At 42.0% G+C, this 27,469-nt stretch overlaps 2 protein-coding genes across 4 annotated transcripts in view; one reads left to right on the top strand and one right to left on the bottom strand.

Annotated features, from left to right (window-relative positions):
* Positions 1 to 390: 390 nt before the first annotated feature.
* GPATCH1 (G-patch domain containing 1) lies at positions 391 to 14,156 on the bottom strand. Of its 3 annotated transcripts, none has more exons than XM_032700763.1 (21): positions 14,034 to 14,156; positions 12,925 to 13,059; positions 12,555 to 12,640; positions 11,973 to 12,133; positions 11,518 to 11,615; positions 11,339 to 11,397; positions 10,779 to 11,024; positions 9,841 to 9,988; positions 9,035 to 9,114; positions 7,797 to 8,001; positions 6,930 to 7,214; positions 5,573 to 5,754; positions 5,143 to 5,270; positions 4,749 to 4,877; positions 4,502 to 4,503; positions 4,258 to 4,427; positions 3,438 to 3,648; positions 2,649 to 2,757; positions 2,275 to 2,395; positions 1,615 to 1,760; positions 391 to 849 (listed from the first exon to the last, which is right to left on the bottom strand). In XM_032700763.1, the coding sequence occupies exons 1-21, from the start codon at positions 14,107 to 14,109 to the stop codon at positions 828 to 830; spliced, it is 2,799 nt and encodes a 932-aa protein (XP_032556654.1). In that variant the 5' UTR covers positions 14,110 to 14,156; the 3' UTR covers positions 391 to 827. The 3 variants fall into 3 exon arrangements, with proteins under 3 accessions (XP_032556654.1, XP_032556656.1, XP_032556655.1); XM_032700765.1 differs by having other exon boundaries at positions 3,438 to 3,645; XM_032700764.1 differs by having other exon boundaries at positions 5,573 to 5,751.
* Positions 14,157 to 20,044: 5,888 nt separating this feature from the next.
* The window catches only part of RHPN2 (rhophilin Rho GTPase binding protein 2), a 30,234-nt gene continuing 22,809 nt past the window's right edge, over positions 20,045 to 27,469 (top strand). The window contains exon 1 of the mRNA XM_032700770.1: positions 20,045 to 20,209. Coding sequence (XP_032556661.1) covers positions 20,141 to 20,209 — 69 coding nt within the window. The 5' untranslated portion in view covers positions 20,045 to 20,140. The remainder of the gene's footprint in view (positions 20,210 to 27,469) is intronic.

Genomic DNA, 27,469 nt, shown 5'->3' with positions numbered 1-27,469 from the left:
ATGTGGCATCAGTGCCATGGGCTGGGTCACAAGGTGGGGTTGGGTCACAGGTTGGACTCAGTGATCTCAGAGGTCTTTCCAACCTTTCTCTGTGGTTCTGTTCTACAATATGACAACTGGGGACGAAGAGTGGCATAAACAGTTTTCTTTGTAACTACATAAAATAAGGCAGATTTTAATCATAGTATTAATCTTGTAGCACATTAGCCTTAATAATTTGTGTCAAAATGACACAAATGTCCTGCACAGGGCCAGGAGTTGGACTAGATGATCCTGATGAATCCCTTCTAACTCAGCCTATTCTATGAAAGTTCAGTGGTTTACAGCTGTTACAGTAAATGCTATATACAATTTGGACAGGTAAAAATAACTCTAAACACAGAGAGGTACTGCAAAACTGCAATGTGAAATTCTGCATTAGCTTCATTAAAAATACTTGCACCCAATACAAATTTTACATTGCCTTGGTTTTTAACTTCTTAACTCAGACTCTCCAGCACTTTAGAGGTCCTAGGCATATAAGAATATCACCATTCTTTAACAACATTTAAGTTTATTAAAATGCTTTGTTTAGTGAATTAAAACAGAGCCTGTGGTATTTCAGATTATGCTGCCCAGAAAGGGGTCTTTTCAATGTTCTATAATCCATACATTTTGAACACATGAAACATCACAAAATAAAACATATGCACATGTACTTTTGAAGAAATTCAATATGAATACTGTATCTATAGTGCTTCACATTATACACCACTGATCTACCATCATGGAGGAGATCAAACATTTGAGATCAAGTCACACAGTACTGAGGAAAGCAAGGGGCTTCTTCAATACTGGAGTTGTTTTAATCTAAAAAGGAAAAAGAAAAAGGAAAAGGTCACTGCACAGTAACATGCAACATTAAGAACATCTCATTACTTGAGCAGTCTCTTAAATCTTAGTTTGAGAGATCTGAGTATATGAGATAAAAACATTTTCTCAGTGATGTGAGACATGCAGATGTGAAGATTTCCAAGAGAACTGCCTGTACAAAGAACTCTGTTTTGTGCAAAATGCATAAACCCATATTTTAGCTATTCAGAAATCCAAGCAGTAGTTTGTTTTTTAATAAGAAAACACCAGTACATAACTGACTCTCAGTTGCAAAGCAATGGAAGGCACAGTCCATTCAAGTGCCACTCTTCCCTTTGGCACACGTCCATTCCACTGCACACCTTGACCCCAACCACACTTTGCCATTAGGTCAGGTGGATTTATTTGAATTGAATCTTAGCAGACAACGTTGCTTTCAATGTTTCCAGGTAAAGAGAAGTAGATAAAGTTGTAAAAATATGAATCCCAACCTGCACTTGTTCAATTTGTAATTCCAATTCAAAATCCCATCCAAAAATATCAGTCATCTTTAATGACAATGTCCATTAACTAACAGGGCTCTGTATTTAGTGCCCTTTACCTTAAGAGGCCTCTATCCTAAAACTAATTACCCTCTAGATTAGGATGTCTAACATTTGTAATTTTTCCTCACCGAAGTGAGCAGCATTTAACAACTAATAAATTGATGTTTTAGTTACTCACTGCAAAATTTGCAAGTGTTTAAGTAACCTTTCTGTTTACCTTCTTAGAAGTTCTTTGGGTGACAAGCCTGTGGTATCCATATCACTGAGGCTGTCACTGCTCTCTGTAGTATCTGAGCTGCTGTCTTTTTCTGATTTTTTATTCTTGTGTTTTCCTTTGTTTTTCTGCTTCTTATGTTTCTTTTTCTGCAAAAAGAAGAGAAATAGTCCCTTATTTCCTTGTGAAAGACTTGGATTTTTCTGGATGTCGACGACAGAAAAAAGTTGATTTCAGTGTAGACTCCAAGTTTGACTGAAACAGAACAATTACCAGTGACTCTTTTCCACTGCTCAGACTGAGCTAAAGAAAATATAACCGAAGACCCTTCATTTCATCTAAGCACTCAACTCCCTCTAGAACAGAAGTTTCATTACTATTATTTGTATACAAACCAAGAATTATGATGCAGTTCCCAGAAGGTGCCTGACACCTCCAGCACACAGCATTAACCCACCCACAGTACTGTGTCTGTAGCCACGTTGTATATATGGAAAAAGCAGCACCATAGTGGGATAACTTCCTGGTTTCAAAACACCCAAGAAATTCTGTTGCTTAAATTCTAGTCCCAGTATATGTATTTCCTGCAACCTGGCATAAATAATAACAAAATTTTGACTGGCAGATCAAAGAATCAACAGACTGTTTCTTTAAATAAAATACCTTTTCTTTTTTGCGTTTATGTTCTTTCTTTGTCTTGTGTTTCTCTCTTGTTTTCCTATGCTTTTCTTTCCTACGAGGCCCAGGAAAGCTTGCTGGCACCACTGTTTGCTGTTGCCAAGCAGCACCTAAAGCACAAAGCAAATGCATAAACAGTAAAAAAAAGGACAAAAAAAGTAATTTGATTATTACATTCTGTATTACTTTTAACCTAACAGAATAGTTAAAACAAACAAATGAAACTCCTAAGCTTTAAAATGGAAATGAAATGTCTAAAAAATCCTAACTGCAACATCCTTGTTGTAATTAAATGCCTTTGTGTTTAAATTATGTCATTAAATGTGCAGAATTTACACTCTAAAAGCTCACAGAACCCACCAGAAGAAAAAGCTGGAGGCAACTTTGGTCCAAATTCCTCTGCTGCATCCAGTTCCTGCTTTGAAGTAGACGAAGAAGTGCCAGGATCAGCTGCAGCAGCCACACTCTCTATGAAAAAAGCCAAAGAATTCTATACTTGAAAATAAGAAAACACTTTTTCCAGCAAGTGTTGAAGAAAGTTAAAGGAGGCTTTCTAAAAATCTTTAAGAAAGCAATCCTGTACCTCTATGGATGCTCTGGCCAACTGGACAGTTGGAATTCTGAAACATGTCAATGTACTGTGGGGTTTTTTTCTCCTTTAGATCCAAGTTTGCCTTTTACACTACACAATTATTAATTTATCAGTGCATTTGTTTGCTTTTATTTTTTAATGCAGAAAGATTTTTCCATTACTTAGAATGAGTAAAAAACTCCATGAGATGCATAAAGTTAATAAAGGCTAAAAGTTAAATGTTAATAGAACCAACTGTGACAGGAAGTGAACAAAGTATTTCCATTTTAAGTATGCTCTAGCACTAGATGTTTTCTTCCCCCTCACTGTTTAACAAGCATATTCCACAGGGCACTTTGCTTGTAAAATCTACACAAGACAAATGGCAACATAAACAACACTATAACATGCAAGGCCTTATTCAGTGCTGTATTATTCACATTTTCTATGTGCCCAGTCCCACCAATTCCAGATGATCTGCACAAGAGTGCAGTCCTAGAGTATGTGATTCATAAGTTAACCTTTTACAAGGTATTTATTTTATGTTGCATAAAAATGAACATCCATTAGGTACTACCTTGTACATTAGAGGAAGAACTGTCTGGTTTATTAACTTGCTTGGTGGTTTCTGACTCTGTTACTGAAGTCGTTGGTTGCTGTTCCTCATCACTCTCTTCTTCAGAGGAAGATGATTTTTCATCTGAGGAACTCACAAAGATGGCCTTAAATAAATCCATGGGTGGTCGTTTGTTTTCTTCTTCCTGATCCTTTCCTTCGTTAGCTCCCTGCTAAACAGCCAGAACAAACTGCATTTAAACACTAAAGAAAGTAACAATCTCTCTCTGGTAAGGAACAACTTCAAACGTGCTGGCAGGTATTTACAGATATTTACAGATATCACAATAGCTGTGGAATACACAACCTGAGGAACCAAAACAGTAAAGATGTGAAACGCTGCAAAACTAAGCAAGTGTCCTGTAAATGGGAATGCAGATTGTGCTACACAGTTGAAAACAGAATTTATAATATTTGGGGATCTAATTCATTTTATTTCAAACTTTAATTATATAACACTAAATTTAAGCAAAAGGAAAACATCACCTTCCTCCCCAGAATATGCACCCTCCTCCAATCTGCCTGTGAGCAGAGTGAGGGCGACTCAATTTAGTTCCCAGTCTGCTGAACGACATTTTTTCTCCTCTTAAGCTGCTACTTCAAGTACAGTCAAACCTGTTGTCCTTGTAAGCTGTAAACATTTTACATCTCAGAGTTATAACCTCAAAATTCTTCAGAGTACAATCACATGCCTCTGCTCTTGAGCAAACTGGTCTGTATTAAATCAATTCATGCATTACCCAATCTTCTGGGTTGTCAAGGTTCAAACCTTGTAAACTCACCTCAGTGGGAAGAGTTTCACTTGGCCCAGTTGCACATTTTTCTGTTGCTGGCACTGGTGGCTGCTGCTGAACATCAGCTTTTGATCTAGCAAGACTAATGAATTCACTGATAGAATCTTTTTTCTCCTTTTCTTTATCTGACACATCCCACCTTGAAGGTTTCTTTGGTTCTAAAACATCCAAAATATTCAAATCAGTTGCATGCCAAATTATCCTGCATTTCATTGTCTGTTTGATTTTAAACTGCTCTGCTTCTTCAGTATGACATTTTCTAAATCTTTCTAATGAATATTCGACCTATAAAAATCTTCTAGGTAAAAGAAACTAGCATTATATCACTAACTTCAGGTTTGATGCCACAGAAATTTTCTTTCAATTTCTTTATTTAGGGGTTTTAATTAAAAAAAGTTTTGGGGTTTTTTAATTTAAAAAAGATGCCTTTTCTGTACTATTATCTTGTTTACAGCTAAATTAATAAAGTAACAACAAACTTACTGTTATTCTCTTGGATTTGTTTGTTTGTTGCTTGAGTTGCAGACGTGGTGGGCTCAGGGACAGTTAAGAAATTAAATACAGAATACTTGTCTCTTTTCACTTTTGGTAAACCAACTATGGAAGAACTAGAGGGAAATAAAAATGTTTGTTGGTTATTGCTTTCAACACACAAAAGGTCTCAAATTATCTACAATGAGCTGAAACACCTACAGCAGTCCCTCAAATCATGCTGTTTTGTCAGAGGTCACCATGGTCCATGATGCAAATAAAAATATTGGCAGTTCTGTACCACATTATGACACAAGAAAAAAACACCAAGCCAGATTTTCCATCAGCAAACGAAAAACTGAGAATTTTCCAACATAAACCCATAAATATCAATTATCTTACTCAGGGTACGGATCACGAACGTTAAATCTTTTACACAGCAGCTTATCAGGGTGCCACTCAAACTTGTCTCTTGTGAGTTTGCCAAACATCTTCATCTTCACAGCAGTTTCCTTATCATCAAGATCATTCTGAAAAAGTCAAACATTTACAGCTGCTAAATAAGTCACAACTTACTCAACTATTACTGTTCTAAGACTTAAAACAAGACAGAAACATAATATTTAAGTGCCGTTTAACAAACCACTATTCTGCATGCAGTGAGTATTTTCAAAAGGTGGGCAACACCTTTTGATGTTTGAATGTTTGAACACGAAAAGCTGGTTCAACAGAAGGGCAACAAAACAGTGACAAATCTACAGAAGGGTTTTAAAGAAGGAGAAAGTCAGGGTTGAGGCAGCAACTGCAGTGTATCCAAAAGAGCAGCAGATACCTCTTGGTCTCGAGGAACTTCGACTTTGTCAACGTCATCTTCGTACTTGGCCCGTGTGAACCTGGACGAGAGGGTGGAACTGGAGGATCTGTAGAAGGCGGCTGCACGGATGAACTCCTCCTGTTCCCTTCCTCGCTCCCATTCCGTCATATTTGGGTCCAAAAAACGCTCCAGTGCATCTGCTGTAAGGAGAGAAACACTCAGCAGAGGTTACAGCTTATGAGCTCCAACACTTCTGAAACAGTAAGACCATAAGCAAACATCCTTGCAAGTATTTCATGAGTATTTAGCTTAAGGACAGTATTAATCTCAACTGTGTTAATCCTTGATAAATGGAGGTAGTTTTTCAAGATGGCATTTGCCAAATGCAAAACAGATATTCCAAATAATTTTGCTTGCAAACCTGACTCCTTAGTCACTGCCCTGTAAGGAATGTTCAGAATACTTAATGTGTTTAAAAACAAAAAGTATAATGCAAAGATTTATCAAATAATTAAAACACACAACAGAGTTAACCAAGGAGTAAGCCTGGCTAGGCTTTGGTAACTTTAAGGGGCTTTCTGGTATATAAAGTGCCCACTGATAAATACAGAGTTTGGACACAAGTTTGGACACAGGTTTTTATATAAACAATATAGACCCTGTTTACAGCAGCAGGTTCACTTCTTCTCCCAGAAGGAAGAGGAAATAACACCAGCCAAGCAAACACTCTTACAGGAAAACAGAACTTTATAATCATTCCAGTTATTTAAATATTCCTGCACTTTCATCATTGTTACTAAGGAGGCATTTACAGCCATAACAGAGTCATAATTGAGGGTACTCAATTTTACACAGGGAAAATCCCAGTCCTGAACAGAGGAACTTGGGGTTCAAAGCTCAAGTAACCTGTCCCACTGTGATAACCAGAGGAGGCTACTAACCAGGAAATGTTTTTTGATAGAATGAAAAGGACTATTTAAAAAAAGCCAAAAACCAAAAAAACAAACCACAACTAAAATAACAAAGCCAGGTTTTCTACCTGTCACTATATGCTTTCCTCCATGACATTTTGGTGGTGCCCATGTTCTTCTTCTCCAATGGCCCCTTTGTACTTAAAAATTTGAAAAACAAACCAACCCCTTTTTGGTTTTGTTTTTTGTAATTTTAAGGCAATCTGTATTCACAGGCTGCTGAGGAACTCCCTAGATCTGCTTCAGCTTTTTATGCCTTACAGAAAAATCACAGCACTGAAGAACTCACCTCAAGGCACTGGGGAATTCAGGAAGAGAACTCACAGTGGACATATAATGCATTGGAACCAAAAAGAAAGGGGGAGACAAAAAAAAAGAAAATAATTAATCAAGAAATATTTTACCTTTTTCTCCTTGTTTAAGACTTTTCACGAAATTTTCGTATCTTTTTTGTTTTTCTGGATTTCTTGCAAATGGTTTGAAGTCACTGGAACCAGCATTTGCCAATTGCCCCCCCAATAGCATTTGCCATTTGGGAGAAGCATCCTCTGGGGGGGCTGGCTGGAATCTGGTTTGTGGCTGCTGAGCCACTGGTTTTGCTTTCATTTGTTGTTCAGATGCTTGCTTCACTTCTTTGAGTCTTTCCCTGTCTTTCTCAGACAGATATTCCAAAACAGAAGGAGCTGGACCTAAAGCAGAAAAGAGCAGTAAAAGATAAACAGAAATGAAAAATTCCTAGAACTATTTCTTCCACTTTAGTGGAGGAAAAAGCCCTATCACTATGGGTATACATTCAGAGAAAATGCTCTTAAGCAGAAATAAAAAATAAAATTGCAGAGACGACAGATAGAAATTTGGCCACTGTTACATCTTTTATGCTATTTACTACATATTTACATATTACTTTATAAAGTTCACTATTGTAGACACAAATGTGAGGCACAGCTACATATCTGAATGTATTTCAGTGAAACCTCATTTTACAGAAAAAATCCTCAGAGCCTCCAACATTTATAAAAGGCCACGGGAAAACCCAACCAAGCACAACAAAACACAATCCAACACATACTTTTCGGCTTTAAAATATTTAAGTAAATGAAAATACAGCCAGCTATGCCAACAATTCAAGTGTTGAGATGAAACCGAGCACTGGAATGGTATTCCAGCTATGGGAACTGGATTTGGTATGTTTATATTAGAAAATAAGTGTTCAAGGCCAGTTTTTACTGTTACACAAACACAAGCAAAGGTGTGGTCACAGATCTCAGTACCTTTCAGCCCAGTCTCTCCCAGCAGTTCCCTCCTCTGAGCTGCATCCAAAGCATGCCTGCTCTGCTGCAATGGATCACTCCCGAGCTTCCCGCTGGATTCCTCCAAAGCCTTCTGTAAATGGGAGTTTTCTTTGCCAGCTGCTATCACAGGTCGAAAGTAATGAACTGGTCTGTAATTTCGGGGTAGGTGAGGTGGTGGGTAAATCTTTGGGGCCACAGAACAAAAAATTCCACTCAGAGAGAGAGAGAGACGACTTTGTATTTAACACTTACAAACGTGCTTCAGAAAAAGGCGGCTCAATCTAAAAATTCCTCAACCTAAAAATTCCTCAACTTACATCCTAAAAATTCCTCAATTCACATACTACAAGCTACTGATTCTTTTAGACCCAGTCAGTAAGCAGCATTGTAATACAAACTCTGGGAACAAACACTGACAATATGTAATGACTATGAAAAAAGAGGAAAACAAGCACATCAAGCAACAAAAAACTTAACAAGAGTCTTAATTTGCGCTGTTTTTGTTTGAGAAAATGCTCTTGGTATTGCTTTTTTTTGTTTTGGCTTTTTTAAGCTAAAGTCACTTGATTTAATCAATTAATTGTACTACTGAGTACTTGTGTCTTACTGTATTTTCCCCCATATTCTTCACTCAGGCTGTTACTTCAAAGGTTATCCCTGTGCTCCCTATACAGTCCAATTTTATACACCACACAAATATTCCTCCTTAGAAAGAGGACCATGTCATACAGTTCTGTTTGTCATCCTAATTTATGTGAATATATATGGCATAAATGATACAAACCTGAGAACAGGACTAACAAATAAACTAGTCACCAAAATAGCAAAGTGGACAAAGCACGAGGCCTGATTTTTACAGAGAACTGAATGTTACATCTGAAAGGTCCAGGAGCAGAAGATGCAATTTTTTTATTTTGAAGTCAAATGAAACCATTCCCCCAACTTTATGGCAAATAACAGTACATAGGGTGGGAGGTATTTGTTCAAAGCCAGCGCCACAGACAAAGTTTTAAATTCCTGAAGGAGTCTGACAGATTTTAGGTTTCTACTGAACAGCCCCCAGTGCTATAATTTTGCTCACTCATCAATCTTTACTGCTGATCAGAACACTCATTTCTAAGAACAGAAAAAACACAGAGCAGCAGTAAAGTCCACACAGCTCACATGACAATTTCTTGATGTTATTTTTAATACAAAAAATATCATTATTTGCTTACCTTGATTGGAATTGATGACTTTGATGCCAAGGAAAAACCATCCAAGATTTTGCCTATATATTTAAATTCTCTTTCAGGTCCTACAAAGTGACCACAGAGTTGGTAAATATTTAAACATGTATGATAGGCAAAAAGGTTTTTTTTTTTTCTGAATATTTTCCATTTGTCACGATTTGTTACAGGACATAATTATAGTTCTTTGTCTTCACTGCCTTTCATTTAAAATGAAGGGATGCTGGATTAGTATTATACAGCTAAAAAACTACTACCAGTGACTGCTGGGAGGTGAACATGGCTTGTAGTGAAGCCACAGTGTCACTACTGTGAACAGCTCACACCATCAGTGCCATTAATGTGCACAATAAACGTGAGCAGACACTCTAGAAATCACTGCAGTATTTCAAGCACTTAAAAGTTGCAGCAGAACCAAAGTGGTATCAAAATAAAACTTACAAAAATTATTTGGAACACAAAAGTACCACTAAAAAAAAAGTCTCTTTGCAAGTGTGGGGTCATATTTTGTAAACACTGCTCACAGTCGCTTGTTTCCTGCAGTGGAACTGAATTCTGCACCCCAGAAATCAGCAGATGTTTTGACAATATAATCTGGGGGTTTAACCAGCATTGGGTTTAGTGCAGGACTTCAGAAATTATTTCTGTATTTGGACAGTAAAACACAGAAGGAAGACTAGTTGAAGTTTCAGATATCAAGGCTGAAAACTAAAATATCTGGCAAATAGAGACTACATTATGCTATTTTTTCCCCCAAATTACAATAGGTGTTTAGACAGACCCACAGTTCTCACTTTTTTTGGATTTATACTGCTTTGGTGCTGTCCAGCCATACAAGCCATCTCCAGGTTCCTCATCTTTTAGAACTGTATCATACTTTGACAGTGTGTCTGTTGCATAAATATCATCGTCTTCTTCCTCTAAAGCTCCCACACCAAAAGCCTAAAACACATTTTAAATACAAATGAAAGTCAGAAATGTACAAATACTTTAAAGTCACATATCAGAACATGGCCACATATATATCTACTCATCTATATAAAATGTAGAGTATACATATACATATACATTGGGAAAAATGTACAGTTTCACCCCAAGAAGTGAGGTGGAAAAAAAAAAACCAGCTCACTGAATACAAAAGCAAACATATTCCATTCCCCTGGCAGGCATGTTTGATCTGTACAGGATGAGGGCAGCAGACTAATTCCACAAAATAACATTTGCAATCTGTCTAAGACCAGGTTAAGTTCTCAAAAGGGAAAAAAAAGATTGTCAGTTGGCATGGAAATTAAGCAAGGAGAATTCCCAGAAATGTACACTGACCCTGCTTCTAGATAAGAACTACAAATAGCATGGAGCAACACAAAACCTCTCTAGCTAACAGATACAGCAGTACTGGAAGTAAAACAGACCAAAAAAATGTAAACTAAAAACATACCAAATATAAACTTTCTCTAACCAAAGTAACACAAGACTTTTCTCCACCCAGCTACTCAGAGTCAGGTATTTTGTACAGTTGTCTTTAACAATATTGATAAGTGAAGGCATTTGAAAGTCCTAAGGATTTTTCCACATCTTCAAAACAAGTTTTAAAGAAATCCTACTGTCAACCCACACTTAAGATTTCTTACAATAACCCTGCAAAGACAAGGAGCTTTTCACTTAAAAAAAACCCCAAATTTATTTATATTTTACTGCACTAATAATAAAATGCATTAAAAAGTGTCCTTACCTGACCTGTAATACCCAGTTTTCTTCCTTTGCTATGTCTCAGATCCCCAAGTAAATTGCTTGTCTCTTCAGAACCACCTGTGAAAAGATTCAGGTGTTCTCTTCCAGACACACCAAACAAAGCTTGTGAGGGATCCAAACCCTTATAGCCAAGTCCATGGACATTCTCTTTTGGAGTCAAATCTACAGGCATTACATCTTTTGGGGCAAAGGTCACATTCTCTGGCTGGTATTCATCCTCTTCCTCCTTGTACAAAATAGAAGTTTACAGGAGCAAATATGATTAAAAGTGCTGTATGTTGAGCTTTTACACCATTCAGTTAACATGAGCCTGGGAAAGTCTGCAATTCCTAAATTATATATGAACTACACCTGCTTAAGAAATTTAGTTACACTAAAACCTTTCTTCACATTAAGCACAGTACGTATGAATGCTTTTAAGAAGACTTGAAACTACATTTTAAAATACTTTCAAAGACATTAAAGAAGTTACAGGAGTTTTTTACTGTGTTAACACACATTCTTACATAAGTCAACAAACAACTTTTGCTTGTTTAATACCTCAGAACCCTCAGACAGTCCAGGTGGTAAGGCACAACCATATATTTTCACTGTAGGATCTGTAAGAGACATCAGAGCATCATATTAAATTAATAAAAGAAGGTTTTAAAATTAACTTTCTAATCTGTCTGTGAATGTTAACTTTCTACTAAGGAGCTCAGGAACTTCACTGAACTTACCAGGTTTCTGCCTGCATGGTTTTCTTTTGACTCGTGGTCCAATTCCTTGTCCTTCTTTCCAGCCCATTTTTCGTAACAGTTCAACCCCAACTGTTATTCTAAGAAGAAAACAAAAGGAAACAAACCCCAAAATTACTTCAAACAACACTTTTACTATTTATTGATCAACCAGGTACATATATAACATTTGAACTTCTGCTTTTATACCCCAGCTAAAATCAAATCTGAATGTATCAACATTTTCACACACACTGCATGCCAGTTGTAAATGTTTACCTGGTACAGGTCTGCACATTCAAAACAGAAATCCAGGTGGAGGCCACCTAGGAAGTGCAACACTGCAGATCTTCCAGTCTCTTTTGCAGACTACTGTGGTCAAAAGTTACTTTTCTAACCAACACAACACTTCCAAGTAAAAGGAATTGTTTGGTTAATCTTCATGTAAATTCACTTACTTAGAGGGTCCTATTAAATCATCAAATGCAGTGGTTCCTGGAATGGCAGCAACTACTCCTGCAATCTGTCTGGCTTTCTCTTTTATTCTGTCTTTAGTTTTGGATGCAAAATCATCTGTGGTTGTAATATCTTTTGGTGCTATCCCAAATTCACTAAGATCCTGGAAAATACACACAAAATGCAAAAAGAAAATTAAACACCCCTCAAATTCCTACTTACTGTAATACTAAAGGAAAGGGATATGACCTTCATATTGGCTAATTTTCTTGAGTCATTTATGCAGTTGTTTTTTGAATAACTTGACTAGACATATTTTAAACAGCTTTAGAAGTGTTTGCCTTTTCTGACAAAGTGAAAGGGTTGAGTTCTGGTTTTATTTTTTAATATTGACATTACAGGAGCTTCTTAAGTGAACCTATGAAACAGTCTTTATGACCTAGCACTATAACACTGCATACAAGAAGTACTTTTAAAGTTACTTCAATTTTTGCTATTTAAGTTCTTCAGAAAATTTTACTGCCTGAAACACCTGCTGTCGTGGAAACTATTTACAGAAGTTTTTTATTCCTTTCCAAATTTACCTCTTCATCCATGAAGTCTTCTGGTCCAAGAATGGTTCTGTCTGCTCTCTTCTGCCGTGATGAGACAAAAGCTGAGGGTGTCCATCCTTTAAAGAAGGTAAATATTTAAGTAAGGTACTTAAGGCAGCACAGTATTTGAAAACAATTCTAACATTTCAACCTTACACCTTAAGGATACACCAGAGGAACATTTGTAAAATTGCAGTCCAAAAACTCAAGAGGAAATAACTTCAGCAACACTGTTCCAGCTATTTACAGTGTAAGGAACAGCAGGGGAAAAAAAATGCTTAACAACACTTAGTTTGTTTTCACTAACATCAAACTATAGGACTCAATTTAATGCTCCCCAGAAGACAGAAAAACATCCAACCTTCCTTTGTGCCAACGGTGTTAAAGTAACCAGCAGAAAAGCCACCAGTAAAGGCTCCGTGGAAACGCTGATATCGCCCCTTTGCATCTTTAACAGTCTGTTCTTGAAGAGGAACTGGCTTTTTAATTCGTTCACCTACAACCAAATACATCAGAAAATGAGACACAGCACCGCATGAAGAAGCGACCCTCCGCTCCCTCCAGAAGCCATTTCTTCCTTGCAAGTAAGAACTGGATCAAACAGTGGCCACCCTGAAGCAGAAAGCATCAGTTTACATCTATTTCCACTCCACTATAACTATTTGCATACACTGCTGATGCACACTGTTAAAGGAAAAGCACTGGGTTCACATCAAACCCCTGAACTCTGATCAAAGTTCTGAGAACAATGTTCTTTTCCTGTGAAAGGACACTTTTAGTTTTTAGGTACGTGAGACCCCTGAGAGGATTTCATCACTTCAGTAACTGCTTGAGAAATTACACACCAGATGTGTCCAAAACTGAAATGAACCACAAAAGCTATAGGCTTTGACATGAACATTTACACCTTTTAAGCAGTATTTCTTGCATAAAGCAGCACAGACTTGGGACTCACAGCCATAGTTAGTCCTTGGACTAGTGAATATACGAATATATAAGGTGAATATGCGAATATAAGTGTAGGACGATCACATTAACATAACTGCGTGCGCTTGAAGTGTTACACTTGACCTGTATTTTCTTCTCTTTTTTTGAGGCTTAAGGAAAGGACAGAACGAAAGGCTGGCCCCCAGCTCCACGCAGAGCAGGGACAGCCCAGCCCAGCCCCGCACAGCCCGTGTGGTGCCGGCAGGGCCTTTCCCCGTTCCGTCCCCAGGCCGAGCCAGACCTTTCTGCAGGCCAGCACGGCTGCCGCGGCAGGGGGAGGAAGAGGGAGCAGGGCGAGGAAGAAAAGGTAGGGGAGGAAGGGGAGGTGGGTCTGCGCGGGGCCCACACGCCACAGCTCCCACAGCCAAGGCCGCAGGACCTCCGGCCGCGAACGGGCCCGGGCCCTGCGGGACAGCAGCGCTTCCCGCGGGGTCGCTCCGCAGCGCTCGCCACAAGGCCTGGAGGGGCAGGGAGGGTCCTTACCCTCCTGCAGGGGCTGCAGCGCGGCTCCGTAGCTCACCAGGTCCTCCTCCTCCTCGCTGTCGCTGCCCGCCGCCATCTTGCCCGACGGTGGCCGAGAGGGACACGGCGGCGTCACGTGCGGGGGGCGGAGCCGCCGGGAACACCGGGAACACCGGGCATCCCATCCCGGGAACACCGGGCATCCCATCCCGGGAACACCGAGAACACCGGGAATCCCATCCCAGGAACACCGGGAATGCCATCCCGGGAACACCGGGAACTCCGGGAATCCCATCCCGGGAACACCGGGAACTCCGGGAATCCCATCCCAGGAACACCGGGAATGCCATCCCGGGAACACCGGGAACTCCGGGAATCCCATCCCGGGAATCCCATCGCCGAGAACTCCAACCAGGGATTCCAAGCCCTGGGAACCGCCTCCGGGAACCCCAGCCAGGGATTCCCATCCGCGGGAATCCCATCGCCGGGACCGCCACCCCCGGCACCCCCCAACCCCGGGACCGCCGCCGCCGGGATCCCCATGCCCGGCACCCCTCTACTCCGGGACCGCCGGGATCCCCCAACCCTGGGGACTCCCACCCCGAAACCCCTCAGCGCCCCGGGGCCGCCACCCTCGGGATCCCCAACCCCGGGAACTTCGACCCTGGGACCCCCGTCCTCGGGACCGCCCTTCCCGGAAACCACCCCCGGGAACCCCACCCCCGGCACCGCCACCGCCGGGAACCACATTTTATCCAAAACAAGGAGTGAAGGGAACGCCAACCTCAATCCAAATCGGGGGAGGTGTGGATTTCGTTGAATTACGCGCGGCAAAATTTGCCTTACCACGTTGTTTTACGAGCTGTTCGAGAAGAATGTGCACAAAAATCAGGGCAGAGGTCTCAAAACTTCAAACAAGAAGTTCTCAGAGAAGGTTCAAGCCCTCCCTCAAAGAGCTTCATCCCTGAACGCTTTCAGGTATCTCTGCACCTCCTTGGGAAATCCTGTATGGCAAGAGAAACTTTTACTGACTATGTTTTGTACAAAGACCAGTATGCCCCGGTAGGACCCAAACGTTCAAAATTTGGATTTTCATTTCCAGTGTTACCCATGAGAAACTCCTCTGTCGATTTTTATTAATTTGATTTCTCAAGCTTACATTTGACCTTAATACTCAGATTCACTAAAAGCACGATGTATTATAAAATTTTTAAAACAAAGAAACAAACAACCCCCAAACCATTGCAACTCCCCGCCTCCCCGAAACAAACCCAAACCCACTTCAGATGTGCTGAAGATACTATCCATCCACAACTTTGGGAAGCAAATATCACCAGTTTCTTTGAAATTCTTGAAAATAAAACACAGCCTTGAGAGATTCCTGCCCTTAACAGATAAGTATTCTGCAAGTTTATCTGAGTATTCCCTAACCCAGTATTTCTGTTTGTTTGTTTAATGGAACTGGTTTCTTCCAAAGCGAAACTAGCAGAGTTTCATGTGGTTTCAGGTTTCCATAGGAAATATTTACACGGTTCCATGTAAACAGGGAGTACTCTGTTTCATTTAAGTCTCTAATTCACTTAGAAACAATAGAGTAGGTGCCACAGACACATATCTACGTGCATTATCTTTTATCACCGTTACTAATTAGGAAGCACTTAGCTAGAACGTACGGTGGCAAAATGAGTTGTTAACACAGTTGTTGTTTCTCTTTGTTTAGGAAATAATGGTTTCTGAATAGTCAATTCTATGTGACTTCGACTTAAAACACAGGCCTTTTTTGCACAATGTTAATAGAAAATATTTTGAGTGTCTTGTCTGATAGGCTCAAACAGTTGGGGTAATCAAATCTTGAAGTTTTTTTTTCCCTTTAAGGCTCTTATCAGATTAGAATTACTTTTGCATCCCAGTGGTACTTCCTTCTCCACGGTTAACTCTCTTGTTTACAGTTGTTAAACCAAGTGACAACTCCTATTTGTAGCTGTTAAATAAGAGAATAACTCCAATGTCTTTAACTGTAATGAAATTAAAATATTAGTAGATCTGAATGACTTACTTTTAAAATACTGTTTTTACAGAAATTCGCCTGGTGAGAAAAAAAACACAGTAATTTTGAATTAAAGCTCACATCCTTGCTAGTGCATGTGAGGCTGAAATTGAGCCCTTAAGCCACAGGTGGACTTCAGACTTTAGTTTTCCAATATGTTTTCAACATCTGGTTCTGTATTAGTTCATCAAGAAGGTCATCTACAGAAGTGTCTTCCTATGCCTTTTGTTATATTCTTTAAAACTGCTTCTTTAAATACATAACTTCTTGTTGATTGAAGTTATGCAAGTCACTGGAACTTCAGACTAAAATTGGTATAACTGATATATAAAAGAAATTTGATTCATTTACAGGGTTTTTAAAAATCACATTAAAAAAAAAAAAAGGAAACCTAAGTACAGAAAGTATAAAAATACAACCTTTTTAGTTTAAAAAAAAAACCAACCAAAACAACAAAAAGAGACAGCCAGCTTGACTTCACCTCTGCATTATCTTGTATTCAATGGGAATGTTCCCCTGAATATTCCTCCTGTCATCACGGGGCTGCTGGATCAGTTGACAAAACAGTCTGAGGTACAGACCCTGAGGCATTGCTTTAGCTTCTACAAAGTGCTAATTTTCAATTTTTAAAGCAATGAACAAAAAAACCCAACAACAATAAAAACACAAACAAAAAAAAAGAGGTAACACATATTGTCCTTAACTGCACAGATTTTTATCTATGGATCTCAGTTCAAGGCAAGGCATTAGCTGTGAAAAGTGGTGATGATTTTGGCCTTGTTTGGTCTTACTTTCTTAATTCCCACTGAAGCTGCAATGTCTTTTTTCCAATGTGATTTCACAGTGAAATAGGCAAAGCATATTTGCTATTCGACAGCAAATGAGTTTTTTTCAGTGATGATAAAGCTGCAGCTAATATGTGCTTCACACTGTTAAGGTGAAGAAGCAGTGAAATGCTGCAAAACATCTATAGCAAATCATACTGTGGCCATCCAAAGCCACAAAAAAAAAAATCCACCTATGATTCCTTTCTCCTCACCTAATACTTCCCTACAGCAGGCAAACATTTGCCCATTAAGAACTGGAATCTTCAGAACCTGCCTTGAGAAACAGCAGGAGTTGATGCACACTTCTCCCTTCGTAGTTTTATTCTATAAAGTGCTTTTTCTGGTAAGCCCCTGGCTCTCTCTGGGACAAAAGCTGTTTTGGAGACACCTGGTACCTACCTTTACCTACACAAGGTCTGTAAAATCACAGAAGAGAAACATTCCTCTTACAGAGAGCAGGCAGATTCCTGTCTTGAGTATGTAACAGAGCATCCACAGGTATCCCAGCAGGAAATTAATTTCCCAAACTGAGGCTATTTCCTAGTGGCCAAATAAAAGACTATTGATAGGATTTCCTTTAGTCACATATTTTTCCAAGATGGAGGAGAAGAACAAGTGGAATGATACAAACTGTATGTAAGGCTGTCCAGATTCTGGTCCCAATTCTGGTCCCTCTCACCTTTACTATTGTGGGACAGAATCTGGGGTGACTCAATCTCTGCCATTCTGTGCCTGTTTCCAGCATGGTCCTTGTCCAGATCACCTGGCTGGTTTATCTGGGAAAATGCACAAATCCAGACAGCACCCAGTACTACAGAACTAAGAGAGAGATCTGATGCAGAGATAAGATTCATTGCTTTCAAATTCAGCACTTCAGGCGCAACATACCGATATTCCCTGGATGCAAATTTGATGCTTTCGTAGAGATAATGCCATGCCCAGTGCACCAGATCACTGAATTTACTCTGATATTAAAGATAAATATCAACCAAACGTCTGTATTCATACATCCCGTTTTCTGACTGCATGAGTCTACATTTCTGGGCTGTATTTCTCAACTTTTACAATGCTGCAGCTAAACCTTCTGATTCATGTAATCACAAGAAACTGAGAAAATTTGTAGTATAAATCCAGGTCTATTTAGGAATTCTAATGGCAACCAAAAAGCTACTGGAGACAAGATGGTCAGAAGAGCAGGGACATGGGTTTTTTTTGACGGTAAATCAGGTTTTGGAATGTTCTAAGCTGCAATTTACATTCCAGGGGCAGAGAGCACTCCTACCCAGTCATTACACAGCTCAGTTCTACTGAGACCATACAATCAGTGTGTGCTTTTGCAAAAAAAAAAAAAAACAAACATATTCACTGTATGCAGGCAAGTTACTTAAGAAATACAGTCTCAGTCCTAATACAGTCATGATGAAGTGCCCTTTATCCGAGTGAGAGGAACTCACAAGGTGGTCACATTAATACTATTTTAATTGCCAGATTGTATCAGCACAGCCTACACTGCCAAATTGCTCATTTATCTTAAACTAATTCCTCCGTATTGCATTGGAGTTTTGTCCTGATTTGTAAGATTTAAATTTTAAAATCCTTTTTGTGAGGTATCATAAAAATAATTTAAACCATTTTTTACATCCTCAAATCAGAAGCTGGAGCAGTTTAAACCACTTTTTTACTTTAACTTTTTTCCATTTGACATATATTTTCATACATTCATCCAAATATTCTTAGAATTATTGAAAAAAGAAAAGTACTGGGGCGAGAGTGAACAAAATCGCAAGGAACAAAATTCAGCTGATTTGAAGACAGCAAATCTTTGGATCCCAATTTCTGATTTGCTGACTGTAGTCTTCTTCAAAAATATGCAGTAGACACGCAGTTTAATCGGCCTGCTCTGCATAACTATCTGGAGACACCAGCATTTTCAAAGAAGGTTTCTGTTAAAGATGATATTTTTTCGTTTGATAAAAAAATGTTGTCTCTGCAGATTTTTTGCCTGACACAACTATACTATAATTCTAAGAAAGATAAAAAAAAATAAAAAAATAAAAAAGGCGGGGGGTGGTGGGGAAGAAGCCAGGTTTGGTATTACCAATTTAAGTGTTGCACCTTTCAACGCTAAATGTCCATCTAGCTCTGCAGGTTAGGCACGGCTGGGAATAGGAACCAATATTGGCAGATTCCTCACACAAGTGTCCAATAGCATTTGCGAAACCGGTTATACAACGGAGCGTTTCGGACAGGAGGTCTCTCACCAGAGCGGACACTGCAGGTTTTTGCAATGCTCAGGTCAAACCCACAGCAGTTTTTCCCGAGCGGGGCCAGCCCTGCCTTCCACCGAGATACCGCAGCTCTTATCAGGGGCCCGGGGCTGGAGCAACCGCAGCTCTGGGAGCTCTGCTGGGCTCCTGCCCCACAGATCGGGGGGCGGGCGGCCGGGTCCCCCAACGACAGGGACAGCCCCAGGACCGAGCGGGCAGGTCCATACACACCCACAGCCCCAGGACCGAGCGGGCAGGTCCATACACACCCACAGCCCCAGAACCGAGCGGGCAGGTCCATACACACCCGCAGCCCCAGGACCGAGCGGGCAGGTCCCCAGCACCCCAAAGCCCGGCGCTGCAGCGCGATGTGGCCCCGCGGGCCCCGGGCATCACCCTGGTGATCCGGGGCACCGCCGGCTCTGGGAGCGCCCCTCTCGGGGGAACGAGCCCGCGCCGAGGGGCAGCACCCGCGGGGAACCGCATCTCCTGGAGGCGGGCCCGGGGAGAGCCGGCGGCGGTGCCGGGGGGGCAGGAGCTGTCTGCTGTCTGCTGTCTCCAGGCTCGGGGGGGGAGCGCCGGGGGGCGAGCGGGAGAGCGGTGGGGTGGCCGGCCAGGCTCGGGCACGCTCCGGTGGAGCGCGGCCGGGGAAGAGCGGGCAGAACTGTTGCCTAAAATGATCTGAGGGCATCAGAACCCCACCGCCGAGCCCCGCTCTCACTCCGCCACAGCCACCGGCACCGCCCGTCCCCGCACGGGGGGGCATCCCGGCCACCCCCCGGGGCTCCCACCACGGACAGCAGCCAAATAATGCCCACCTGGACCTCGCCGGGGCCGGTGGAGGGGCCGCGTTTTGGGGCGGGGCGGCTCCTCCCCGCCCTGCCGGGGGTGTGGCCGAGCGGGGACCGGGGCAGCGGCGGCGGCTCCGCAGGGTCGGGCTCGGCGGAGCAGCGCTCGGGCGGCAGTGGAGACACAGCCGGGCTGGAGATGACAGAAACCCTCCCGCCCCGCGGCTGCCCGGCCGCCGAGCCGGCCGAGGACGGCTACTTTCGCAAGGTGAGCAGCGCCGCGGTGGGCTCCGTGCCCGGGGGGGGGGGGCTCCGTGCCCGGGGGGGGGGGGCTCCGTGCCCGGGGGGGGGGGGCTCCGTGCCCGGGGGGGGGGCTCCGTGCCCGGGGGGGGGGGTGCTCCGGGCCCGGGGGGGGGGGGGCTCCGTGCCCGGGGGGGGGGTGCTCCGTGCCCGGGGGGGGGTGCTCCGTGCCCGGGGGGGGGGGGCTCCGTGCCCGGGAGGGGGCTCCGTACCCGGGAGGGGGCTCCGTACCCGGGAGGGGGCTCCGTACCCGGGGGGGCTCCTCCCGAGGGCGCTTCGGGGCTGGCGGTCCCCGCTCTGTCGCTCACCGTCTTCTTTGTCCCGGCGGAGCGTCGCGGGCTCCATCCCTCGGCAGCGGGGGGCAGCCCTGGGGGGTGGACGGGGAAGGGAGGCGAGATGAGGACCTGACCCGGGCCGGGGACAGGGGTTGTATCCCTGGGGGCCGTGCCCGGAGCTGGGCTCGGGCTCCTCGGGGATGCGCCTGGAGCTGTCCCCGCGCTCCTCAGGGTCCCGGGCGGCTCTTCCCTGCTGCCGAGCTGGGCGTCACCCTGAGGAACAGGAGCGCTCGTAACTTTACAAAATGAGCGAAATTCCACTTGTCGCCTTTATTTTTTTTTTTTTTTTCTGCGCTCTTCCTTGTTCTCTCCTTTTAGGAAGAAATGTTTTTGTAGAGAGACTCATCAGACATTGGAATGGGTTGCCCAGGGAGGTGGTGGATTCACTGTCCCTGGAGGTTTTTGAGATGAGACTGGATGTGGCACTGAGTGCCGCTGTGGTCTGGTAAACACGGCGATGTTGGATCAAGGGTTGGACTTGATCTCGGAGGTCTTTTCCAACCCAGTTGATTCTGTGATCCTACGATTCCTCACTACGTCTCCTCGCTCGCTCTCGAGTAAATTGCCTTTACGTACCTGTAAGAAAGTTTGCTGGAGTAAGTTAACAGACTCGTTAGGAAGTTCTTAATGAACATCTGCCCTAATTACTGTTCAGACTGAGTGGGCGGCTTATGCCATAACCAGCACCCGAGTTCTTTCTGCACAACAGTAATTACGGTTAAGTATCGCCTGTAACGCAGCCCTGTGGGCTCCTGTGAACTTCACCGGAGGTGAAGGGCAGTAAGTGCCGCTTTCGGAGAGCTTTGATTCAGCCTCCCCTCGCTGTTTTTAAGTTCTCAGCTCCTGTAACTTTTGTTTCAAGTCGGGGTGTAGGTACACGGGGGTTTTGTGTAGATTCTGGACCCGAGACCATGAAATGTCCGTTCCGTGGAAGGAAGAAAAAAAAAAAAAGCTGCATACATCAGTTTGTTGCTGCTCACCTCTGCACAAAAACATCCCCACGACGCACATTAGCAACCACTTGGATTCCATGGTAGGGAGGTACAGATGCTTTGCTTTGTTGGCGTCTTTACGGGCTGGTTTTTTTCCCCAAGTATTTACCAAATTCATAAGCCTGCAGGAGCTTAAGCAACAATATTGCCCTTTAGCAGAGGAACTGTTTGCGTCTGAAAAGAGCCAAGTTTTATCCGTGCCAGCCGTGCTGCAAGGAATAGGTACCACCTGGTAAATAACTAGACAGACTGAAACAAGACTTTGACCAAATTTGTCTGGCTTCTCCATTTGCGTAATCCCACTATAATACTTGGTGAATAAATCACTTCTTTCTTAGTAGTCCGTAGCAGGAAATCATGAAGTGTGGCAAAGTTGTAATTACTTAGTTTTCATAGCTATGTTTTCTGCTCTGTGGGAAGTTCATACACTGCCTTGAGGCATGTTAGTAAAAAAGTTGACTTTTCATGAACTTAGATAAATTGAGTCTTCCACCTGTTTGTTTTTACTGATAAGGACTAACTGAAGCTTAGTAGCCAAGTTGTGCCTCAGGTCCTAAGAGGAGTATATCTTCTGTGCTCAGACTTGCTAAAGGACTGAGTTTATTTTAAATTAAATTGTTCCACGTTACAGTTAAGGTCATTGAAACAACATTAAATCAGTGTAAAGCCTATTGGACAGGAATGAAGTTTTTCTGGTCCATGAAAATACTGTAAAATCAATTTTATACCTAATCATGAACATCTTTTCCACTTTTCATTGCTTATGTCTTAAAGCAGTAGAAAATGGATAGGAATCTGATAAAATCTGAGTGAAGCAGTGTTGCAGTGAAACATTCTTCCCTCAGGTCTTTCGAAGGTTCAACCAGGTCATAAGTGTCTTTAATATAGTTACAAACTTCAGATTAGGCTAGATGCTCAAAGCCTTCTGTCCCTAAAAGTAAGCAGAAATCAGTATTCCCTGTTATACATTAGTTGTATGGTCTCAAAGGTTAGTAGAGCTTTCTTTCTGACTCAATAGTTCTAAGTGATGGGGGGGGAGGGGGGAGAAAAACACACAAAACACCAAAAAAAAAAACCAACCCAAAACAATCGCACTCCTGGAAGCTGCAAACCCGAGGAGGCACTTTGGACACAATAACCTCAGACCTCACGTGTCCCTGGGAATGGTGTGCTGGGTGATTTCATGTAACTGAAACTGGTGAGGGAGCTGTTAATGGGTGGCCCTGGGTCTGTCACCTTCCCCTCCCTTTTTAAATCACACCACTTTTTGTTTTCCTGAAAGGATCTGAGGGTTGTTTTACCACTTTTGTTGGTGCAGCATCACATCAATTTCCAGGGTTAGTCCTTGTATTTTTAGGTCAAAACACCTAACTGGCCTTTTTATTCTGTGAGCTGTGGAGCAAGGTGAAAACACTTTGCATCAATCCTGCTCACAAAAGGGCTTCCAAGCAATATTTACACAATGAGGCTGCCTTCCATGCTTTCTAAGAATATTATGCACAATGCAATTTTATAATTGAGAAAAATGGAGCAGTTCATACAGTGTCCATTTGTTTTAGACTCCTGACATTTTCTTTTGATGAATGGATTACTATGGGAAGTATGCTCAAAGTCTCTACAGTGCCCTTTTGTGTGCTATGCTTTTTGAAGTTTTAAATACAGCATACCAGAAGGCAAGGCTCAGTATCCCCAAGATGCAGTATGTAAACCAACTTATTTACTTAATTCTTGTTTGGTGCCTTTTTTTTATGTAGGGAGTGGGCCCTGTGAAACTATGACTGGCTCTATGTGAAGGGCCAAAAATGGGGAAACAGATGCTTGGTCCTGTTTCCTGCTTTGACTTCTCTTGTCACTAGAAAGTGACTCTGCCAGGTGAGTCTGAGATATGATGGGTAGCAGCTACTGCAGTCCACTTGCACCCTTTCTCAGACTTGCCCTTCCCATTCCCTTCCACTGATGTCACAGCTGCTCTGGAGGAACTTTTTCCTCTTCCTCTTGCCCCACCTCTTTCCATTATCTCCATGGCAAAGGCCTGCAATTTATATAGGCAAAACTAAATTTTCCTTAAACTTATAAGATGTTTTGAGCTGTCTCAGATGCTTGTATGGTTTCTGGTGGTTTTTTTTTTGTTTGTTTTTTGTTTTGTTTTTTTTTTTTTTTTATGGTCTAATTTTAAGGGGATTAGCTGTGGAACCACACAGGGTACATATAACTCTGTCACTGTTGCCCCCACTCCTTTCTCCTTACATCTCCCCTCCAAAACAACCCTCTTAAACCATTTGATCAGCTACAACCAAACTTGGGAGAAGCATTTTACTTTTAAAAGCAAAACAGGCAACAGCCAAAAATATCCTTGCTGGTATCCTGAAGAGGATATGGCAAAGTGGAAGCAGCACCTTACTTTCCATAAAAAGGAAGATGGAGCTTCTGCCTGGAACGTTTTAGTTTCTGTGAAGATAATGTACCAGGAAATTGGTTCTGCTGCTGTTGAGTTTATCTTGGCCATCCATGTGGGTAGCTTAATTCAGTGGACATTGCCAGGGCAAACTGTACCTGTGCTCTGGGACCATCAGGCTCGTACCTTGACCTGCTCTGTGTGCAGTTCCACATTCTTTCACTGTTACTGGCAGGATCAGCCATGCGTGTCCTGCACATTCATCCAAGTTCTGCCCCCACTCTTTTTTCCCTATGAAAATAATGACAAAACTAATGATAAGAGCAAAGAACCATCTGTTTTAGAAGGAGAGCAAGGCATTTAGACGGGAAGGATTTTTCAACAGACCAACAGTGATTAAAGCAGATCCGTCCTTGTTGCTGCTTTGTTTATGCCAGATGCTTCTCCCACCTAAGGGGAAGTTATTCTTTAAGCCTGCCATGGGTCTGTGGATTGTTTGGCCTCTCAGACCTCTTCCTAGTTACCTTTTAGTTCCTTTAGTTACCTTTGAATTCCTGTGAGAGAAACAGCTTTCTTTTCCAAGCTGTTCTCCCCTTCTGTTTTTCCTCCTTTTCCATTACAGCAACCACTCTGCTTGACCAGGAAGTTTTCACAAAGTAAATATCCCTGAAACACATCAACGTCCAGAACTCGTGATATTTATAACATAGTACTCCTTGAGTAACAGGATCCAGTGATGACCTGTAAGTAGGGCTGTGCCTGCCTGGCTTTTTGCTTGGTTGGTTGGTTTTTTGGGTGGGTAGGAGCAAGGAGAGACGTCTAACGAGATTCTTTCTGCTGTATTTTCCCACCAATTTCCCTCATCAGTCAGGAAGTTGCAATAAATGCTAACAAAAAGCCCCAGCTCGTTTTCCAAGGTTACCTTTTCTGCAGCATCTGCTGGCTCACCACGAAGCATTCTGGCTCAGTTTGGTGGTTTTGGGCAGCAGTGCCCTGTGCTACGTGGAGGCAGAGCAGTAGGACAGCTGGCTTAAGGAAGCTTCAGACTGATCAGTCGAAGGGAGATGCTGTTTTCTTTTCTCTTCCCTTTCTTAAAGCTTTGGTTCCATCTGTGAGCCTAAATATTTACCATCTAGCCCAAGCTGATGATTCAGAAGGACAGACTGTGTATGAGTCCCCCATGTCAGGGGAGAAGCTGAAATCAGCAAGTGAGCAGCTCCATGAATGGAGCCCCGGGCTGAAGATGATAGGAAGGTTCCCATTCCTATTCCCATGTGCAGCTTGTGAATCAGCACTTCCCTCATTAACTCTCTGTCTTAACTTTTGGGGTTATTTCTGCAGGGCTTCCCCCCACTTGTGGTTAATGTATCAGTTTACCAACCTGCTGCACCTGTCCTTCTACTGTGGTTTAGCTCCTGGGCTTCTCTTTAAGTCATTAGTAGCCAGGCAACCATCACCATTAGCATTGACACGGGAATATTTATTTGCCTATTTGTTTTCTTTCCGCTTGTCTGGCAGGATAGAAACAATATTGCAGTGATTCATACATTTGTCATCCCAGATCCACTCATTATATACGAATTCATGAAACCTAAACCAGAAAGGAGGCCTTCATGTGAAACGAAGAATCACCTGAAACTGGGTTAGCCAAGAGACAGATGTCTCTGATGAAATATTAATTTTAATTTCGCTTTGTGAGTGGTGTGACAAGATGGAGTGTTGTATGTGAAATACATCTTTGGAATTTAATACAATAATTAGTTCTTTAACTTTATATTAATCTTTGGGGCCAGGCACTTGGAACTATAAAATACTGGTTCGTGGTACAAGTAGATTAGGCTCTGGAAGACCAGATCTTCTCCCCTTCTTTAAATGAAAAAAAAAACAAAAAACCAACCACAGAAAACCACCAAACACAACAATAAAACCCTCAAATAAAACTTGTGCTTCTGAAAGATTTATAGCATACAGCTAAATTTTCAAAATTGTGGTAGTAGGAATATGCAAAAAGAAACGTTAATTATAATCCTTGAAGAAGGTAAGGAAATAACAATTCAGCAGGACTTGGGATCAGTCCTAGAAACACTGGTGTGAATCATGCTGTTTGCTGCAATTTCTGTTACAGCCACAGAAGTTATGTGCATAAGTTCTATGGGTATGTGTTTAAATAGCTGGAGGACAGGGCCATTTGCATCCACTGCTGGGCTTGACAAGCAGCACAGGTTGCTCTGGCTGGAAAGGAATGTTTTCTTTTAAGTAAGGAAGCACACCCAGTTTCAACTCTGTGTCACCTTCAGACAGTGACTCATCCTCGAAGTTCAAACCACTACTTCGTAAATAATATTTATGTTAATGTCAGATACTTACTGCTGTTACTCATTGTTTGTCAGAGTCCTGATTTTTGTGTCCATCATGACTGGATTTCTGACATTTTCTTGAAGAAGGAGCTTCCCGACCTCCAAATTAAATGCAACTGTTTCTTTATTGGGGACCCATACTTTTCACAGGCCCATACTGTCTTCTCTCTGTGGCAGGTAATTTCTCAAGGCCTAGAGTTTAGGAACTTGGAAAACCACAAACTTGGCTAAACCCCTCAGACTGCAGGATTTTAAGGCTCCTTCATGCAATGAAAGCTTAAACTATACTCCATTCTTGGTTATTTTTACAACTTCCTTAGTAATAACCATTCTTTTGTTGCTGTTTAATTAAGAATTTTACTGATAGTGTATAAGCCAGGGTAAAATCCAGTTTGTTCTCCAGGTTTGCTTGGCTTGGCAAAGCAATAAACAGTAATTAAATGAAGCATCTAGTATCCTGTTGACAAGAAATGAAACAACAGGTGTGGAAACCACTGGGAAGTTTGGCTTCCATTTATTATAATGAACTAAATGTTAACATTCTTGGGATTGTCTAAATGTGAACCAGATAGAAATGCTGTCTGGAGAAGGGATCTTCTACCTGGAGGAAAACAAAATTAAGCACTTGCTTGAACTTGGCTGCTAAATAATGTTTTGTTACACAGAATTTGTGCTTTACACAAGGGGATATCTTTTCCAGATTGTGTATTTCCCATGATTTTGGTTTTTTTTTCCAGATGTTTATTATTTCACTGTCCTGTATCCATCAGTTTTGTGGCAGCCTGATTACAATAAAGAATTTAAGCCTGCAAATGAACACAGACTAGCTGAATGTCCTCATCCCCTGTGCAGGAGATGCAAAAAGCAACGTTTTCCAAGAAGTGCTTGTCCTCTTAGGGCCCAGGGCTGTTCTTGCATTAAAGCTTCATACAGAGATTATTCCTGAACCTGAAATGCAGGGAAACTTCTCTGACTCTTTTTCTCTTTGCACAGAGTTTAAGATCGTTGACGTTTTGCACTCATTGTTCAGTAGGAGCTTGTTTGAATTCTGGGCTGGAGCTTGATCAAAGGTTCACTAAAATGAACAGCCCATTCTAGGAGCTTCATGGGCTTGGGAGTCAGGCAGTTGATCTTCCTGAAAAAAATTCC

This window comes from Chiroxiphia lanceolata, chromosome 13 (genome assembly GCF_009829145.1).
Source record: "Chiroxiphia lanceolata isolate bChiLan1 chromosome 13, bChiLan1.pri, whole genome shotgun sequence".
Lineage (NCBI taxonomy): Eukaryota > Metazoa > Chordata > Aves > Passeriformes > Pipridae > Chiroxiphia > Chiroxiphia lanceolata.
The sequence above is the reverse complement of the archived record's forward strand: the minus strand, read 5'-3'. Positions and strand labels throughout refer to the sequence as shown.

Coding starts and splice junctions, on each gene's coding strand:
- GPATCH1 (XM_032700763.1), bottom strand. CDS start 14,109: ATGGCGGCGGGCAGCGACAGCGAGGAGGAGGAGGACCTGGTGAGCTAC. Junction 9,115..9,840: donor GCAGTATAAATCCAAAAAAA/GTGAGAACTGTG, acceptor GTCACTTTGTAG/GACCTGAAAGAGAATTTAAA. Junction 4,878..5,142: donor GTTCGTGATCCGTACCCTGA/GTAAGATAATTG, acceptor ATTTCCCTCTAG/TTCTTCCATAGTTGGTTTAC.